The 14,827-nt window shown below is 38.3% G+C and overlaps 1 protein-coding gene across 1 annotated transcript in view; it reads right to left on the reverse strand.

Annotated features, from left to right (window-relative positions):
- Positions 1–11,840: 11,840 nt before the first annotated feature.
- Positions 11,841–14,827, reverse strand: part of LOC134678891 (zinc finger protein 395) — a 66,711-nt gene continuing 63,724 nt past the window's right edge. Inside the window, exons 5-8 of the mRNA XM_063537636.1 lie at positions 14,336–14,433; positions 13,131–13,289; positions 12,677–12,764; positions 11,841–12,089 (exon numbers count right to left, since the gene is read on the reverse strand). Coding sequence (XP_063393706.1) covers positions 11,928–12,089; positions 12,677–12,764; positions 13,131–13,289; positions 14,336–14,433 — 507 coding nt within the window. The 3' untranslated portion in view covers positions 11,841–11,927. The remainder of the gene's footprint in view (positions 12,090–12,676; positions 12,765–13,130; positions 13,290–14,335; positions 14,434–14,827) is intronic.

A 14,827-nucleotide genomic window follows, 5' to 3' on the forward strand; every position in this document is an offset into this window, starting at 1 on the left:
GTATGACATGACATGACGTACTTTCCCTTTTGGCAGATCATGAGTCAGTCCCAGTCGTTTACATTAGCGTGCGAGCCACGAGCCGAGTCGCGAGTCGAGCTACGAGACGCGAGTGTAAGTAAGCGGTGGGCTCGGGCTACCGTGAAAATCGAAAATCGTCAATTGCGAGGATTTTTCTCTGTCACTCTAATTACGCCTTCATCGGAGTAAAAGAGAAAGATCCCCGCAATTTGCGAATTTCGGTTTTGGCGGTAGCCGCTCTGAGCTATAACCAGCTATAATCGCGAAAATCGAAGTTCGCATATTGCGGGCATTTTTCTCTGTCACTCCAATTACGCCTTCATTGGAGAAAAAGAGAAAGATCCCCGCAATTTACGAATTTCGGTTTTCGCGGTAGCCCCTCTGGCTCGGCTCGCGTGGTGGAGCGGTTTTTGGGCACGAGACTAAAGCCCGTTCCACACACGTACGCTAATCGCAGCGCGAAGCCGAAAAAGGCAGCAGAAAAATGTAGGCGCGAAGGGATATAGTCTCATAGAAAATTTGAAATTCGCGCCTTTTTCTACTGACAAGATTTGCTTGACCATCAATACTTTTGATCTATACATTCGCGTTCGGTTGTCATCCGATTGCAAACCGATACCGTGTCGTTTGTGTTTAAAATCGATTAGCTCGACGAGCTTACGAGCTCGAGGCGAGCCGAGCCGCGAATGTAAACTAGTATATTATCCATATAGTCAGGGGTGCGAAACTCCTGAGATCGGATAATCACAGATAAGATAATCACTTGAATTTTGACAACCCTAAATAGCCGAAAGGGATAGTGTCATATATTAGAAAGGGATAGCATGATTCGACCCTGAACCGCTGTCAAACTTCGGTTTTGTAGGAAGTTTCCTTTCTGTACTAGTACTATTATTTATTCTGTGATATAGTATCAGATAATGCATAACCAAATCGTGCGCGACCCAATACTCAGCCGGACCGGACCGCAGCCTTTGTACGGACCGAGGTTGGACCGAGGCATGAGGGTTGCATGAGGGTGAATTATGTTTATCTGCCTTTCTATCACTCGAATACGCAAGATCGATAAAGAGGTATATAAAGAAATTTCGATTTTAGGTTTTCAACTAACTACCTATCTACTGGGTTTTTTTTTGGTAGGTAGTTACCACTGGTAAAAGGTGGCAATTGTGTTTCCCAGTCTAGTAGTTACCACCAAAACTTTGTTAGAGTTCAATACATTAAAACTTGTTAATTACTCCGAGATTAAAACAGATATGTACAGGATGTTTTATTATAGTCACCTGCAATAATTTGTGGGGTGAATATGTAGGGCATACTAAACAAGTTCTACTGTGGAATCAATACCGAAATCGCGAAAAAAATGTAGGTACTCTCCCATACAAATATCAAAATCAGACCATAAATTATTATTAATTAATTTGGGTTTCATTTCAGTAAACTGCCTTGAAAATGATCAAAAATACTAAAACAAACTTTTTAACTAATAAAATCATTTGAAACATAATCTAAAATTTAGATTCTAAATGGATGATTAAATTACACATATTTCAATTTTTGCACTTGTACCCATTAACCCGTTAAACTGTTTTAATATTTTTGATCACTTTTAAGGCAGTTTCCCGAAAAACTAAGGCCAAGCGCGCACCACGATTTTAATTTTTGCGACACGATTTTATAATCGCGCTGTAATATATCGCAGAAAATTCACTGCGCGCACTGCGATGAAAAAGTCGACGATTTGCTCATTCTCAACATGAATTTCGTACCTACCAGTCGCTTGTCGTGAAACGTGTCTTCAATGACTTTCGAGTATTTATACCACAAAGGTGATCTCCTTCTATTTCCATAATTAAACGGTCAACATCTAGCGTCTCATCTGAAGTAGGTTTCGATATGTTGACGCTTGAAGAGCCAAATGCCGACTGAGGTCCGGGGTGCGATTTTATTATCGCAGTGCGCGCGGGGCCAGACAACTCCGTATGCTGCAATTCTCTTTGCGACAATCGCGTCGCGAGGAGTCGCGGAAAAATGTGACAAATCACAATTTTAAAGTTCGCTGCGATTTTTTTTTCGCATATGCGCGCACTGCCATATAAACCCATACGTTACATTTCTGCGACTAAATTATCGCGCGACAAAAAGTCGTGGTACGCGCTTGGCCTAATTGACTTATAATTATTTATTTTACAAAAGAACCGTGTCCCGATTTGGGCCATGGTGCGTCCATTCATGAATCGCATACTAACCGGTGTTGATTGAAGCCAACATACAAATCCACGCGTACGTAGTCGCGGGCAACAGCTAGTATATACCTATAGCGCCCTCCAGACTATGCGCGTGAATCGCGGGCGAAGCCGCGAACGCGAGTGTGGAGTCTAGTTCGCTGATATGCGAAATCGACTCCAGACTCGCGTTCGCGGCTTCGCGCCGCGATTCGCGCACGAGTGTGGAGCGCGCTTATCATCTTGATGTATATCAGGGGTCTCCAAACTTTTTTACCTGAGGGCCATATTGCGCCTCAGAATTTTCGCGCGGGCCGGAGGGAGGGAGGTGTATCTGGTTGCTGCTGTTAGGGCTGAACACCTCGAGCCTGGCTCCCACGGGCCGGATTGGAATTCGCTTCGCGGGCCGGGGTTTGGAGAGCCCTGATGTATATCAACAATCAGGTTCGGATTCGATATAGTAGCAGGGGTGCGAAACTCCTGAGATCGGTCAAACTCGGCTCCGCTCGGCTCAGCATTGCTTCGAGCAATTATTAGGGTTGGCAGCACTTGACTTCCTTCTGCGTGCATGACCACAGATAAGATAATCACTTGAATTTTGACAACCCTAAATAGCCGAAAGGGATAGTGTCATATATTAGAAAGGGATAGCATGATTCGACCCTGAACCGCTGTCAAACTTCGGTTTTGTAGGAAGTTTCCTTTCTGTACGGTAGTACTATTATTTATTCTGTGATAGTAGGTACATTGTGCAACTTGGGGGGGGGTGAGTGGAATATTGTACGAGAGTCACGACAGCCGTAGGCTGAAGTAAATTAAAGACTCGAGTAACAATATTTTTACATCCGGAGTTACTCACAATGTTTTTCATCATACTTGCGAAGAAAAAAGCTATAACTACCCAGGAGTTTTATCACAATCTATAACACCCGCGGGAACAATAGAGGCGATTGTCCTTCAGTACACCTGCATGAAATAAGGTATTTTTCGAGGAAGTGTGATAAAAATGTATTAGGTACTACCCCCCACGTTGCTTAATGTATATCAGTATAAGTACCATACCTTCCTGCAATTTATTCCTTGAAAATAAGTTTTTTTTTGTGTTGTTACATGTTTATGTTACTCGGAATAGGATACAAGTGAAAGGTGATAAAAATAAAGCCAGATTTATTCTAATAATTAAAATATATATTTTCAAGACACGCAAAATTCATTCTAAACGTATTGAGGTATAATATTTCAGGCAATAGTCTACCAGGTGTAGCACTAGCATGACGGTATTTTACAGTAGTAGGTATTAACATTTTTCGATAAAGATTTCATTTAATTTCTCTCATTTTTTGTCTGCGTGGGTAATTCTAGATACATTTTTTCACAGTTAAATTTCAAAAAGAAGTATAGTATACAGTAATAATAGTAAGTTTAGTTTGCTATAGAGAGCTCGGGGTTGCAATTTATGCAACAATGCTATATTTATTCAATTTTGTGATGTGTTAGCTTCACTGCTAATAAAGGTAATTTTGATTATAATATGACAATCTAAACGATTATATTTGTAACATATTAACGAAAACACTTTTATAATATAATCTTTAATATCTATAAGCTTGACAAAATCAATTTATTTGGAACACATTCTGGACCTTTTTCTCATTACAATATAAAATAACTTTATCTATTCTAACACGATTCTCAGTAAAATATAACAAACACGCTCATCCAACATTAAACATATAAATAATAATCTAGAAAAATAATAAATAAAAATATAAATATCACAATAGAATAACTGCCAGCTATTTATTAAATCCAGTAATGCCTCTTTAACACAACAATACCTAATGATTCATTGAGAACATTGGGATTGAAAGAGGATTTATTAAAATATATGAGATATGAATGAAATGAGGCATTCGAGCTGACAGTGCCGGTAAACTGCTGTGATATTGAGTCGACCGCGACCGACCGACGCGGCGCGGCGCGGCAGACACGCGCGTAGTACTTACAACACCTTTGATCGTCACGTTGCAACCTTAAAACTACTGGTAACCATTCAATCAAATCATTGCTTCAGCGGCTCAAGCTTAAACTACGTACTACTAACTCCAAATCGAGTAATATTCGCCACATTTTGGACCAAGATTGATACACTCGATATCGTTATATTAATATACAGATAGTAAACCATATACATAGGGTGTAGTGCTAATAAAATGTTCGTGTATTTTTGGCTTATTCATCGCGTTCTCTGTTTAATTTGAGAACAGTCTTGCTTCAACGGGATGTGTAAAGTGTAACCGGAAATATAGTTACATATAACAATATCATAACACATAATGCTCCAAATGAAACATTTTTATAACAAAGCCGTTGACCAAATATAAAACGTGTGCCGAGCAGCCGACGCCGAGGGCTACGCCGGTGGGCACGCGCTTTATCGAGTACACCCCTACGTTCCTATTTCTACACAGGAGACATATTTTCAAAAACAATAATTGCCCACATATAGTTATTGACGACAAATCAATTTTTGGGAACATCAAAACAATTTAATTATTTACAAACATAACATTTTCTTAAATTACAACTAATCATATAGGTACTTAATCAAAATCTTTACATTCGTACGGTATAGTTTATTATGAAATTATATATGTAGTTATTAATCTATATATTTCTAGATACAGAACGATTGTTTGCTTTTCAGACATCATTAATTTATTATTTTACCATAATATCAAAAGGGGTTACTAATAAGCACAATGAAATCAATATTCGTTATGTTTAAAATCAAATTTCCAATTAATGAAAAATATACAAAAAATTATCAGTAAATAATATCCTACGTACACAATACACATAATATCTAAAAATGGATCTATTATACAGATAACATAGGTACAAATTAAATATTGCAATCAACAAACATCTGAATCATGACATTAGCGAAATTATGTAGGTGACCCACAGCGGCGTGACGACCAGTTTATCGCCACCCGGTCGAACATAACATAACGATTACTAGGTATAAGGGCACCAAAGTATAGTGCACTTTTGGAACAAAAAACTATGGTTAATGAGAATAATGAGGCTTTATTACGTGGCATGTAAATAAATCGGTACAAACGATACTAAATATTACATGGGTATTGATCGTACCCTTATTACAAAAATGGTACCGCCTTCGGAATGCTGCAAATATATGTAATACCTAATGACGAAAATTAGCACAATCATAATTGTTTTTTTTAACGATCGGGTCTACGTAGGGGCACACGCTTAAACATTACACTAACAAAACAGTAGACATAATTTAAGCTCTATAATCGGATTTTTTTGAGTACTTAAAACTTGCAGGGGGTGTATTCGAATAATTCAGAGGCAATTCGGAATGTCGGGCATAAGCCCCCATTCGCACAACAGCTTTTTCAACGCGCGTTAAAGCGCTTGAATCTGTCCGCACTCTAAATTCAATTTAACGACCAAGGCTTAAAGTCCCAAATCCAACAACGCTTGATAAAAAGCGCCACCGCTGTCGTGTGAATATATTATACATGGTTATCCATTTGTGTCATTCAAACGCTTTTTTAACGCGCGTTGAAAAAGCTGCCGTGCGAATGGGGCGTTATTCTAACAGGTCAGAATACATTTTGGGAATTATCCGACAATTGGACAGTAAGATAATAATTAGGTTAATACTCGATGGTATTTCTGTCCAGCCGTACTACGGGGGTGTCAACAGATACCTATCAATAATTAGTCAGGGTGACATACCGCCTACAACGTACTAAACTATTTTAAGAATAATTCAACAAGGCTTGGCGGTATTTTCTTGAAAACATTCTTATTTATTTGCCATACGACTTCAGTCAACCTCAGTACTTTTTGTACTGAGAGTGAGACTGACTGAAATAGCATAACACGGCCATGCGTTTCCGTGAAAATACATTCATTTATTAAAGGAAGAAAACGGAACTACTCGTTCGTTAAATGTTAGAGATTCGTCGACGTTGTGTAAATCTCGGCAACCAACAGCTAATTATGTTACTAATACCAACTAATACAATATAAATCAACTGTGAAATTACGCGAAGTGGAATAACGTAGGTACTAACGTATCTTTTCCGTCTGTGCAAGTACACGATTAAACACGGGCTAGGTGGGGGTTCACACAGTTTATTAACAGCACGTGAACCGCTCTCAAGTCTATTACCTAATCAACGGTTAGGTGCAGATTATGCTTTTTGTACTGATATGTTTAAGTTATTTTTTTAATAGTATGACTTTGGCGTAGAGTGTAATAAATTGAGCAAAATTTAGCTAAAAAAACTAGTAAATAGGCATTATTATATACACAATAGCGCGATAAAAATAAAATTGTCTTTATTATCCAAAAATAATTATGTTCTACAGTAAATATCCAACATAAAACAATATTTAATACCATGTATTTATACATCTAATAGCTTCGCGTAGGTATAATATTGAGATCGGTATACCGTAAAACTACGAAACTAGTACATATTAGAATTATAAAAGAAGCAATTAAACACACAATCGTCGAAAGTCGAACATCGCGCGCGCCAGCCTCCGACGATTCCTCAAACATGTCAACTTCTAGTAAGGTAGAAGTACTAGTGCTCGATGCTGCACTAGTATTCGACATGGGCACTTTATGCCAAATTGACAAGGATTAAATTTGAATACAGAAAAATCTTCGCCGTTTAACCTATATTACTTTGACATAAAGTGCCCATGTCGAATACTAGTGCAGCGTCGAGCACAGTACTTCTACCTTACCTATCCTTGCCGTTGTTGTCTATCTATACCTACCCATGCAACTGACGCTTATTAAACAAGTGCATTCGACACCGCGTTTCTTACTTCGAGATGAGTATTAAGTAGGTGATTCTACACAAGGCATGAAGGAGATATAGAACCCATTAAACATGCTTATTACAATATTTTACTTTTTGCCACGATACTAACACATAACTAACATTAACAATCAAATAAAAATACTTTGTACTGTCAACTTTCATTTTCGCGCTAATTTGATATTACAATGTTGAAGCGAGTAGCAAAAAATGTTTCTGCTCAAACATTATCCCATAATTTTAGATCAGCACAATAAACTATAACTGTGCATATTTTTACCTTATCGTAGCTAGGCTAGCATACTCAATACTATATTATTATTATGACTTTAACTTAATATAACACTTATAAGTATCATCCTATTTAGATAACCGCGTTTACATCTAGGTCCTTATAATATGGCAGTTGTCAATTCGCTAGCTGAGTTGTAGTTGTAGCCTACAATCTATCGAAACGGATAGTGCGTGTAGCGCGGAGTTCGTTGTCTGCGTCCCCACGGGACGTCGCGGCGAGAGGGTTCGTCAACTTGACATGACATTCATGTTTCTATCACAACCTTTATTGCAATCAAATTCATATTTGGTAATTTTGCAGGTACGTAAAAATCATAAAACTCGAAAGACAATTAGAAAAAAAATGGGCATGAAAGAGTGAGTCGCAATTCAGAATACTGTGTAAGATAGTGGACGAAAATGTAAAAATGTTTAGCTGGCGATTATTGTTGCTGCAACCCGCCTCTCGCCTCACCCACTAAAATATAAATAAAAGTTTACATTCAGACATGAAAGTATACTAGTAGAGCTTGAAGCAAGTGCAAATAACATCCCAAAGACTTCGAGTATTATGTTATCAATATTAAAATATTACCAATATCTAATGAAAGTAGGATATAAGTTTCGTGGGAATTGAGTCCAAGCTTAAGTTAAAATTAAATTGTTATTTATCATAGTTAATATTGCTCAGGAAATGGTAAGTAGGTATCGTAAGGCAATTATTTTTAAGGTTGAATTTGAAATGATGTCGTTGGAGCTGCCGAATTATAACAAAATAATTAAGTAAATCTTAACCCAAGTGAAACTGATATTATAACTTATTAGCTTTAGATAGTTTAATGAAAAGATTATCACGAACAAGACCTTTGATAATTTCTTTGGTACGTAGAAACAATGATATTCATATTGCAAATTGTTACGAGCAGTGGAAAAATGATTCAGTTTAGACGTCACACAGTTGGCAAATCAGGCTTTTATTCCCCCCTATTCTTACCCCTGGCCTCCAGTATAACTAAAAGTGTAACACAAAGTAATTCACAATGAGACTTGTGATATACCTACATAGTATGTGCGCCGCTTTGAATCTTCCAATTTATTTATGTGCGTTTTGTTAAGTATCTGCACCTATGTAGGTTTCGATTTACTCGGCTGAAGTGTATTAATAGCGTTGCGTAGCGAAAAGAAGGCACACATCATATTTAAAAGCTCACTAGTCTTAAATATACAAATTAGTTTCTTGTGAGTAAATGCTAACATGCATTGATTATTTATCCAATCATGATAGCCAACCATAGTAGTTTCAACAATTTATAAACGTTGAATATGAATCCAAACTTATTGCTAGGGCTAATATTAGTTCCTACTGTATTAATTAACAAAAATAAATAAAAGCACGTTTGGTCGAGTTCTATGGCAATAGTGCATTCCAGCTGCAGTAGGATGGACTTTATTTTATTGATGTTTAACTTTTTTTTATTGCAATATAACATTACAGGGTTGCCCAAAATTACGACATATTTTATTACAGCGGCATATTATTGAATACTAAAGGACTATGTTTTGAAGTCAATGCGTGTTGTTTTAGTTAATTAATTTAATGGTATATAGTTTTAATTTTTAATGGCCTTTTTTAAAACACGTGTAAGTAAGAATAATATTCAACAAAAAAAATATCACACATTTTCGGTGCCTTGTAATATAATATGATAAGTATTTCTATAGCGCAAGTATATATCAATACGAGTAACATTGACTATGCAGGCGTTCGAATTATTGCTTTAACAATATATCATTATCGTTATTTGTTTTTAATTACATATAAGTACATCATATGTTTTAATTAGAAAGTCCTATATCTGGAAACCAAGTGTTATTTTTTTTAATTTCCATGATACGTTTGTATTTCTTCAATAATAAGACACATATTAATATAGTCGCACCAAACAAAGTCTGCAGCGGATTTGATAGTCCACGCAGTGTAAGTGTTATGTATACGTCATAATTTCATAGAAGTTTGACTTTTAAAATGACACTTGCACTGCGTGGGCTATCAAAATCGCTGCAGACTTTTTACGGTCTGACTATAGCCAAGATGACAATCGTACATCAACAAACACCGATCGAAAATAAAAAAATACTAGGATGACAATGAAGTAGAAGCTTTGGTATGTATTACAAAAAGTTGCATCATGGAAGACTTGCATTTACCCTCACATCCACTATTGTTAATCCAGATTGTTAAGCAAACGGGCAGAATTATTCTGACTTCATGTAGGTACTGCAACTGTAGTATACCCGATACCCAAAAGGACTTATTTAATTGGCACATACAAGATAGTAGAGCGAGCTTTCGAAGGACAACTTTTCCGCGTCAATTGATAGATAGACGATCAGGCCAATCATATTTGACTTTTTGGAAGAATTAATTCCCAGCAAGCTTAATATGAATTCAGTCTGTAATTTTTTTATGGTATATTTATGTTCAAATTCGTAACCTTTTTTTCATCAGTGTCTGATCCACGAAACATTGTTGTTACTGCCATTGTAATTGATAGTGGGTTTATTTTACATCGAGTGGTTTGGGAATCCAAGGAAAAATGTATCTCATAAGGCTTCCAAAATTTATGAACCTCCAGGGATTACGCAACCTCGGATTTCACGCATTTATGACCAATTAATACGTATTAATACGATTTCCAGCTTCCTGGGAATCAATCTCGCAAAACGCATTTTTGAATCTTATTTGATTTACCTATATGGGGGTCCTAGAGGCATCGGACGCGAGGCCTTGCGTCCGCTGCGGTCTCGGCGCGCCTCTCCATTGTTCGCCGTTGGAACCATTGGCTGAACGGTGATTTGGAGACGTATATACAACATAACATAATTTTACATATTAATAAAAATAGTTTTTCGTGTCAAGTCATATTAGATAAGACAATTTTATTAAGTAACAGTAATTATATTATAGTGTTAGATATAGTAAATATTATAATTATGTACAAATATGAACATTGCTTTATTTAACCATTAAATATGAATGCATTACGTAAGTAATATTTATTTATGTACATATTTATTCTTCAAAATATATATAATACTTAATATTTTTATTACAATATTGCAAATAGCAATCACCTTAACGTTAATCTTGTATTCTTTTCGCAAATGTAAAATAATCTTATTTTGGGCTCATTAGTTGCACAATGTTACATTGTGGTTCGGTGTTAGTTAAGTAACGGTTTTACAATCGAATGTATGGCCGGTATGCATAATGCACGCGGCGACCGCATCATCGTCGCGGCAGGGTCGGAGTCGGGCTGCGAGCGGTGCGCGGCGCGGGTCGCCCGGACGGCCCGGCGCGGCGCAGGAGCAGGAGCGCCTGATCCCCCATGGGCGGGCCGGTCTCGTGTTGCGACCTACTGCTTTGAGTATTGTCTCCTTGTTCACGTAGTACAACATACGACTCAGATATGTTCAAAAATTTAACTCTAACCGTGTTTTATAGTCTTTTCGTCGAATTATCGATTTCTTATAACTACTTAAGTCTATTTTATATATTACGACATTATGATCCTCTTATTATTATTACATATCTAAAATTTCAGTCAATATACATAATTTATATTAAGTGATTAATATCACTAAAGTATTAATGTAATTATGTATTTACGTTAAACTACTTGCCCATTTTTTAAGCAGTGTGAAAACATTGATTTTTATATAACTATTTAAAAGCACATTTAGAAATGTGGACGGATTTTTGTCTTCATAATGAACCTAAAAGTAAAAACTATCATTCGATATTTAGAAATTATTGTTTTAATGATGTGGAACAATGGCCATTTTGAATATATAGTTATATGTAGTTTCAAATATGAGAGTGGTACCTACTCTTAATAATCCGGTGATCTTATGTGATGTACCAAAACAAATATTTTCACACTGATCTCTATGTCAGTCTAAACTTACATTAAGAACTTAGAATTAGGAAATATTCACAGTCTGGGTTGCGGGGCGGGCGCCGCGCGCTGTAGCGGTGTCGCGGCGGCGGCGGCGGCGGCGGCGGCGGCCAGCGGGCACGGCCGGCCCTGCCTCCTCTACCATGAGTTCGGTTACGACATATACGAGCTCTAACATGAATTCTTTTAAGGCGATGTTCACAGTTCTACAAAAATACGTGGGCAATGTCCATATTGTATTTAAATAACGGCCCAAATTTAGAGAAAAAAATATGTCTCCTTTAAGTTTATATACTCAATAAATATTTTAATATATTTATATGTATCGCATAGGTATATACTTATTCGTCTGCTTAGTTTACCTTATATAAAACCGTCGTTTGTCACCTAGTGTTATTACGACTCGCGCACAATTGTCCAAACACCTCGCCTCGCCCGCCGTCGTGCGTGCGTGCGTGCAGTGCGCGCTGGCAAGCTACGCCAGCCACGGGCGAACGGTATTGAGCAGGCTCGAGTTACTCGTACTTGTGGTAGAGCTGCGCGCGCGCCTCGGCGAGGTGGCGGCGGCGCCGCTAGTCGCCGAAGCGCGTGCAAGCCTTCTTCCACTTGCACTGCGTGCACCACAGCTCGCGCTGGTCCATGCCGTACACCTTGCGGCACTTCTTGTTGTCGGAGCGCGCGCGCCGCCCCGGGCTGCTGGGCGAGCTCGTCGCCGCCGACAGCCGCATGTGTTTCTACAGAACAAAACATGCATCTTACTTTACTATCATATGTACATAGGTTACATTCAAAGTTCTTAGAAACGACCACTTAGAAATCATTATAATTTTTTAATTTAGAGCACTAACAATCTTGTATCAACGCTAATATTGTAGACTTACAGTTATCTTGATTCAGTTATGTAAACGTAAACATTAAAATATGAATTATGAATTATCGATATGAAACGTTAATAACATAAACGGTGTATCAATAAACAGTGCCAGAACACAATATAATGGCCGTTGAAAACATTTTAAAGATAATCATTTGTGGTTAAATAGTATGATGATGATGAATGATAAAATCTACATTTTGAAGTTTTTCGTCAGAATCAGCCATGTCCGTTTCAGAGTGATCCTAGCCTAGCGTAAATTAGTACGCGTGATCAGAAAAAGTTATATTAAATTAGAGTGACGGCCTAATTGCTACAGTTATCCCTATTCTAAAAACAAGTTTGCACCTCGTGTCTACTGTCTAATCGACTTGCAAACATTCCAATCTCATAAGAATCATATAAGTGATATTCGTACAAAAAAGTAATGTAATATCAGTAACTCACCGGAGAGTGTGAATTGGACCAGGAATGAGATACTGGAATACTAATAGGCCTCGCATTTCCATTTTGTAGTGTGGACAGTAGCCCTTGCCTGTAAAAACAGAAAATTTGGGTAATAATTATTGATTTGTTCGAAGACTACTACCAAAGGTTCATCGATTGTATTGTATAAAATGTGTAAAGTCTAAGATAAATTCGTGTGCTTTGAATTTGACAGCTTATGTAGATGGCGCTGAACGGCTCCGTACATTATACGGTAACTTTTGATTGTCAAAAGTCGACTTCAGTGACCACAAAACATATGGCAAAGTAAAGCGTCATCTACTTCAGCTGACAAATAGGTAGGTAGAGAGCACTATTTTTTCTTAGACAAAATCTCAATTACAGTCAATTACTGTATGTTCCGTGAAGTATTTGTATGAGATTGAGTGAGATCAAGTCTGGCTGGGGATATAACCTGTATGAGCCGACTAGCTGGCGCTGGTAGTCGGGGTCCTCGTGCGGCGGGCGGCACATGTCCCGGTGCGAGAGCGTCGGCGGCGCGGCCGGCGCCGGCACCTCACGCTCCGTGTAGTAGAACTCCTCCTCGTGGTCGCTCTCTCCTTCTTTCTTAGGGCTGGAAAATTTAAATTGTCAGGCTGCATTGTTCGGCACGACGGACGATCGGACACGAGAACTTAGCCTATAGTCAAGGGCAGAGGAGGCACTTCCCGACGAATAGTACAAACGTTTATATAAGTAAGTGATGATGACATTTGCAGAGAATCAGCATTGTGCTGATGGCATGTATATACACAGGCTACGTCGGCGGAGCAGGGCCGCGTTACGTAAGACGCGGGCGGGGTGACCTTGCGCGCGGGCGGCGCGGAGCGCGCGCTGGCAACCTTGTCGTGAAGCCTTGTCGCTTCCGGGTCAGTCCAGGGCCGGCCCTTCATTTTCTACTACTATATATTTTCTACTCTATTACATTCGATTTATTACTAATAAAACTAAAGGTCGTACCTACTTTTAAACTATGTTTATTTCACTTTGTACAAGTGCCAAAATCGTATGAATATCTGATGTCACAAGTATTTGAGTCATAGGTATTACCTACTCTTATTTATTCTTCATTGGATGTTAATGATTTTACTACTTTACGGTGAAGGTCGTGAGAAATTGTTGAAACTTGATAACAATTAACGAATTGCAAATCTACAAGTCTTAATTTTGTTTTTATCTGCGTTTCAACTGAGAATTCTGGTGAGTACATTAAGGAGATGTAGCATAGCAAGAGAAGTAATGACGACATGACGACGGAAATGAGATGGTTGCATCTGTGCAGCGGCAGCGGTGTGCGTTGCGCGCCAGCTGGGCATTGCGCAACGCGGTAGGTATTATTGCACCGTGCGTCAGCGCGCGTGCGGCGCTGTCGGCGCACGTGTCCAGCCCGACCTTATCAACCATTTATCACATTTTACTAATAAACAAAAACATTTGCTCAATCAAATGTATAAAATAGTCGCAAATACTTAGGAAACCGATTGTGTGATTTATTATTGTACAGCAAAATTATGGGATATAATATAACATGACTTTGACTCTAAAATTGAATTGAACCTTCACAACTGAACACATTTTACGATTTTACCCAACAAAGGTGAATTCAATTCTTAGGCTTACCCTAAATGCGTGAGTCTGATATGGCTTTCAATCGAAGAGCAGGAGTTAGTGATGTACCCGCAGCCTCTCCAGGTGCACTCGAACACTACACTGTTAACCTGAAACAATAGCAAAACAGTAATTTAAAGATTGAAACTTGTTTGCACAATCCGCGTGTAATGTACTCGTATGTAATTAATAATTATACTTATTACAGGTACCTACTAGCGACCCGCCCCGGCTTTGCACGGGTTAGGTAGTTAGGTGCACAAAACCCTAACAAATTACATATACTCCTAAACCTTCCATAAGAATCGCTCTATTGATAGGTGAAAACCGCATGAAAATCCGTTCAGTAGGTTTCGACTTTATCGCTAACATACATACACACAAACAGACGGACGCGACGGGGACTTTGTTTTATAAGGTGTAGTGGTATTGCTATAGGTACCGTCATGCATCTAGGAATGTATTCTGTAAGAGGAGTGAATGTGATTAGCGCGGCGAGGCGAT

The sequence above is a fragment of the Cydia fagiglandana genome, chromosome Z (assembly GCF_963556715.1).
Source record: "Cydia fagiglandana chromosome Z, ilCydFagi1.1, whole genome shotgun sequence".
Classification (NCBI taxonomy): Eukaryota; Metazoa; Arthropoda; class Insecta; order Lepidoptera; family Tortricidae; genus Cydia; species Cydia fagiglandana.